The sequence below is a fragment of the Pseudochaenichthys georgianus genome, unplaced genomic scaffold (assembly GCF_902827115.2).
Source record: "Pseudochaenichthys georgianus unplaced genomic scaffold, fPseGeo1.2 scaffold_1414_arrow_ctg1, whole genome shotgun sequence".
Lineage (NCBI taxonomy): Eukaryota > Metazoa > Chordata > Actinopteri > Perciformes > Channichthyidae > Pseudochaenichthys > Pseudochaenichthys georgianus.
Genome location: NW_027262275.1, coordinates 20,001 through 25,761, shown reverse-complemented (window position 1 = coordinate 25,761; position 5,761 = coordinate 20,001). Strand labels below are relative to the sequence as shown.

The 5,761-nt window shown below is 48.1% G+C and overlaps 1 protein-coding gene across 1 annotated transcript in view; it reads right to left on the bottom strand.

Moving 5' to 3' along the window:
* Positions 1 to 1,602: 1,602 nt before the first annotated feature.
* Positions 1,603 to 5,761, bottom strand: part of dpy30 (dpy-30 histone methyltransferase complex regulatory subunit) — a 7,296-nt gene continuing 3,137 nt past the window's right edge. Inside the window, exon 5 of the mRNA XM_034077228.1 lies at positions 1,603 to 1,748. Coding sequence (XP_033933119.1) covers positions 1,676 to 1,748 — 73 coding nt within the window. The 3' untranslated portion in view covers positions 1,603 to 1,675. The remainder of the gene's footprint in view (positions 1,749 to 5,761) is intronic.

Sequence of the window (5,761 nt, the reverse complement as noted above, 5' to 3'; positions counted from 1 at the left end):
TATTTGGAGCATAATAACTGAACGCTGCTTCTCCAGGTTCAGTTCTGACTCTGGGGACAGAAAGCTGACCAGTCCCTGAAGACCTGAGAGATCTGTCTCTGGGGACAGAAAGCTGACCAGTCCCTGAAGACCTGAGAGATCTGGATGGTTCATAGTTTAGCAGGAGGTCAGAAATGTGTTTTGGGCCTAAACCATTCAGTGCTTTATAAACCAGCAGCAGTATTTAGAAGTCTATTCTTTGACACACAGGAAGCCAGTGTAAAGACTTCAGAACAGGAGTGATGTGATCCACTTTCTTAGTGTCAGTGAGGACTCGAGCAGCGGCGTTCTGAATCAGCTGCAGCTTCCTAATAGATGTTTTAGTGAGACCTGTGAAGACACCATTGCAGTAGTCCAGTCTACTGAAGATAAAGGCATGGACACGTGTCTCCAGATCCTGCTGACATTAGTCTTTTAATCCTAGATATGTTCTTCAGGTGATAGTAGGCTGATTTAGTAACTGTTTTAATGTGACTGTTGAAACTCAGGTCAGAGTCCATGACTACACCTAGATCTCTGGCTTTATCTGTTGGTTTGAACATTGCAGACTGAAGCTCAGCGCTAACTTCTATACGTTCTGACTTGGCTCCAAAAACCATTACCTCAGTTTTATCTTTGTTTAATTGGAGAAAGTTCTGACACATCCAGTCATTGATTTGTTCAATGCACTTACTCAGTGTTTGAACTGGAGAATAGTCTCCTGGTGAAATGGTTATGTAAATGTGTGTGTCATCTGCATAGCTATGGTAACTTATTTTGTTGTTCTTCATTATCTGAGCCAGTGGTAGCATGTAGACGTTAAAGAGAAGAGGCCCCAAGATAGAGCCTTGAGGAACCCCACATGTCATATTTGTCAACTCAGATGTGTATTTACCTATAGAAACAAAGTTGTTTCTGTCCTTTAGGTAGGATTCAAACCAATTTAGAACTGTTTCCGAAAGTCCCACCCAGTTTTCCAGTCGGTTTAGTAATAGGGAAATGATCGAAAAAAATACCAATCCAGGTCAACTTAGGCGCATATCCAATGTGATGCTACATTGCAAAGGAATAGTCATTCGCTCGAACATGGAGCTCGTGGGCTAAAAAGGAGGACCTCGGAGTCTGGGACGCGAAAATCATAGAAATGACAAACGGCTCATTTCGGAGGACTCGCTGCTTGACGCCGGGACGCCCGGCTGCCCTCCCCGACAGGTGCACGGACTGCGTGCACGGACTGCAGTTTTAATTAATAATTTAGTTTCATTAAAATAATTCTTTAAACTTTCATTTCAAACCAGAAGATTCTTGCAAGTGAATAAAGAATGTAATTTAGCCTCAGGTGTTCATCATTCAAACTCTTTGTTTCAAAAATATCACAAATTCATTTTCAAACTAAAACTGTTTTCATAAATATAGCATTTCAAATGAACATTACTGTGTGTGTGTTTCTCTGTGTGCGTGTGCGTGTGCTTGTGCGTACGTGTGTGTGTGTACGTGTGTGTGTGTGTGTGTGTGTGTGTGTGTGTCCTTGGCCGGGTGCTCAGGCCTCGCAGCAGGATTATAATAATGGAGCTCAGAGCCGGCTCACATCAACATGTTTATTAATATATAAAAAAACAACAACAAAGGTCTTTCACGAAGGAGCTGAGGGTCGGCTTCAGGTCCTCTCCTCAAACTGGGACTTGTTCTTCAGGAGGAACGCCGCCAGGTACTCGATGGGGTTCGGCGGCCTGAGGAGGACGAGCACATGTATTACATCATTGAGACTTATTCGAAACACAAAGGGTCATGTGACCACAGAAGAGCTTCGGGGTCATGTGACCACAGAAGAGCTTCGGGGTCATGTGACCACAGAAGAGCTTCGGGGTCCTGTGACCACAGAAGAGCTTCGGGGTCATGTGACCACAGAAGAGCTTCGGGGTCATGTGACCACAGAAGAGCTTCGGGGTCATGTGACCACAGAAGAGCTTCGGGGTCATGTGACCACAGAAGAGCTTCGGGGTCATGTGACCACAGAAGAGCTTCGGGGTCCTGTGACCACAGAAGAGCTTCGGGGTCATGTGACCACAGAAGAGCTTCGGGGTCCTGTGACCACAGAAGAGCTTCGGGGTCATGTGACCACAGAAGAGCTTCGGGGTCCTGTGACCACAGAAGAGCTTCGGGGTCCTGTGACCACAGAAGAGCTTCGGGGTCATGTGACCACAGAAGAGCTTCGGGGTCATGTGACCACAGAAGAGCTTCGGGGTCATGTGACCACAGAAGAGCTTCGGGGTCATGTGACCACAGAAGAGCTTCGGGGTCATGTGACCACAGAAGAGCTTCAGGGTCAGCTGTGTGTGAAACTTTAAACATGACTTGAACACTTGATCAGGATCAAAGCCTCAGAGCTGCAGCTGCAAGGTGAACACAGCTGGAGCAGAGCAAGTGTTGGAATGCGTCCATCAGCAGGTTCATGATGTCACGCCCGTCTAACACACCGTCTGACTCTCATCACCTCTGACTCAGAGTTTCCTCGACTCAACGTGGACCTGTCCTGCTGTGTTGGAAACATATATTGTAGGGCCATACCTATACCAACATGTCCGGAGTGTTTTGCTGAAAACACCAAACGGATCACCCGTTGTCGCCGTGCCTCATACTTAGGGTGGGTACCGGAACCGGTTCCAACATTTAGATTCCAACGGCATCATTTAGAAATGTGAATTTCGGTTCCGCTTTTCGATGCCTGAGGAAATGTTTCTCGCCGCTCTCCGTAGCCTACTGTGTGACTGCGGCGGGGCGGGAAATGTAGCGTTGTACCTACACTCCCTACAGCGTAGGAGGGCGCCTGATCTGTGGAGGCGCCGCGCTGGCAGCTCTGGGAGGGAAAACAAATGTTTTGACCGTTGGGGCTCATCCTGATGTTCGGCCTCGATGTAACAACATTCATAATTAAGTAAATGTAACACCCTTTTCATCCGGTTACACGTTTCATTCGCCCTGTACGATGGGCGCTGCAAGTGATGAAAATGGGGGATGGTGGCTTATCTGGCAACCGCAGCTCACAGCCAACGTGCGCGTGAGCGAGGGAGAGAGGGTACGGTACGCGCTGTTGCTATTAGCATCTGGTGCTAGCTGCTAGCTGCTCTGACGGAAGAAGAAGATGTGTCTCCATGATGTGGAGGAGAGTCCTCTCCAGTCAGACTGAGGCTGGTAGCTTCAGCTCAGTGAGGTGAAGGACTCTGAGTGTTTAGATAGTTCACTTTAGTCTCAGTCCTCTCAGTGGGTCTCAAACGGTTTGATCACGATGTAAACACATATTTCCAAGGCTCTCCTTTATAATGATTGGGATAAACCGGTTAGAAATCATTCCAGTGTAAACTATAGGACAGTAAACCAGACATATCGTTTTAAACTGGAGAGATACAAAAATATGCATAAATAAAATAGTAAAATAAGATATGAATGAACAACAAACATAAAACAAGTTACATGTATTTGTTATTGGCTATGGGTTACTGGTTATGCTCACATACTTATTTGATTATTCAAATGTAAACCGATCTTTGTCATCTGGGTGTTTAGAGTTCCCCTAGATCTAGCCTCTAGTCATTCTGCTCAAAGTGCACCAGATTGAAGCATTTTGCTTTAAAATGTTCAAACATTTCTTCCCGGTATGCCTGAGAGGCAGATGTGCTGGTTTTTCTCAACAAGAACTGTTCTTTCAGAGTTGCACTGTTGCAGCTTCAGTGGTTCTCAGGTTAAAGTTACATAGCAGTGAACATAAACTGATTCATGTGAATATTACTGGAAACTAACCTGTGTAAAAGTTTCTCGAATAAATGTAATTTTTTTGGTGGAAGAAGCATGTATCATTTTTTTACCCTGCCCCTCAAAGAATCGGAATCGAGAACCGTTAAGAACCGGAATCGAAAAGTAGAATCGGAATCGTGGAAATTCAAACGATACCCAACCCTAGTCATACTGCTCACACCCCTCTTTTGCTGCCCTGTTGCAAACAGGCTGATTCTGCTGCTAGCCACGCCCCTTTGTAGCTGCTAGCCACGCCCCGTTGTAGCTGCTGCTAGCCACGCCCCGTTGTAGCTGCTGCTAGCCACGCCCCTTTGTAGCTGCTGCTAGCCACGCCCCGTTGTAGCTGCTGCTAGCCTCGCCCCTTTGTAGCTGCTGCTAGCCACGCCCCTTTGTAGCTGCTGCTAGCCACGCCCCTTTGTAGCTGCTGCTAGCCACGCCCCGTTGTAGCTGGTGCTAGCCTCGCCTTGTTGTAGCTGCTGCTAGCCTCGCCCCTTTGTAGCTGCTGCTAGCCACGCCCCTTTGTAGCTGCTGCTAGCCACTCCCCTTTGTAGCTGCTGCTAGCCACGCCCCTTTGTAGCTGCTGCTAGCCACGCCCCGTTGTAGCTGCTGCTAGCCACGCCCCGTTGTAGCTGCTGCTAGCCACGCCCCTTTGTAGCTGCTGCTAGTCACGCCCCTTTGTAGCTGCTGCTAGCCACGCCCCTTTGTAGCTGCTGCTAGCCACGCCCCGTTGTAGCTGCTGCTAGCCACTCCCCTTTGTAGCTGCTGCTAGTCACGCCCCTTTGTAGCTGCTGCTAGCCACGCCCCGTTGTAGCTGCTGCTAGCCTCGCCCCTTTGTAGCTGCTGCTAGCCACGCCCCTTTGTAGCGCCACGCAGCTTTCCCCAGCTAAACGCCGCGTGATTAAATGCCATGCTAACCACTTCAAGCTTTATTTCTGAAACAGTATGGAGCTCAAACCGTTCTCTCTCGCAGGGTTTACCACAAGGACATTACGTTACACATCTCTCCAGTAGCCTACAGCGTTAGCTCCATGGTTAGCTCTGACTGTTAGCATGCTTGCTAATGTAAACACACAGCACATACTCCCAAAACACGCCACGCATTGTTTCTGATACAGCACATAGCTTGACATGTTCTTTCTTAAGTGTTTACCGCTAGAACAGTGCCATTATATATATAACAACTTTACTCTATACAAAGCCATGTTAGGGAAACTTCCATCTTATATCTGCTCCCTGATCTCACGGAGAACTGCAAGTGGCTACTGCCTGAGATCGCATGCTGTGGTTTTATTAAATGAGCAGCTGCTAGGACTGTCTGAGGGAAGCAGCTTCTAGAAGCAGCTCCTCTGTCTTGGAACAGGCTGCACATTAAATGGAAACTGAACAATCTGGTGCCACTACATGTTTTTAAAGCTCGGTTGGATGCTACTCAATCGGAAGCTGTTGGTACCTGTTCATGTGGATAGGTATTGTAAATTGTAATCCCTGTGATGATGCTGTATGATGTCCTTTTGTTGTTCTGTTTGTTGTTATGTTTCATGTGGAACTACTTGAGTCTCCCTTGAAAAAGAGATCAATGATCTCAATGGGATACGCCTGGGTAAATAAAGGTTTGAAATGAAATGACTCCAAGTGCCTCCTGCAGATGTCCTGCTGAATACACAGACACACAGCTGCGACTGTATCCGGAGACGATAGGTTGGGACGCGTCACGTGTGCCGGAGACGATAGGTTGGGACGCGTCACGTGTGCCGGAGACGATAGGTTGGGACGCGTCACGTGTGCCGGAGACGATAGGTTGGGACGCGTCACGTGTGCCGGAGACGATAGGTTGGGACGCGTCACGTGTGCCGGAGACGATAGGTTGGGACGCGTCACGTGTGCCGGAGACGATAGGTTGGGACGCGTCACGTGTGCCGGAGACGATAGGTTGGGACGCGTCACGTGTGCC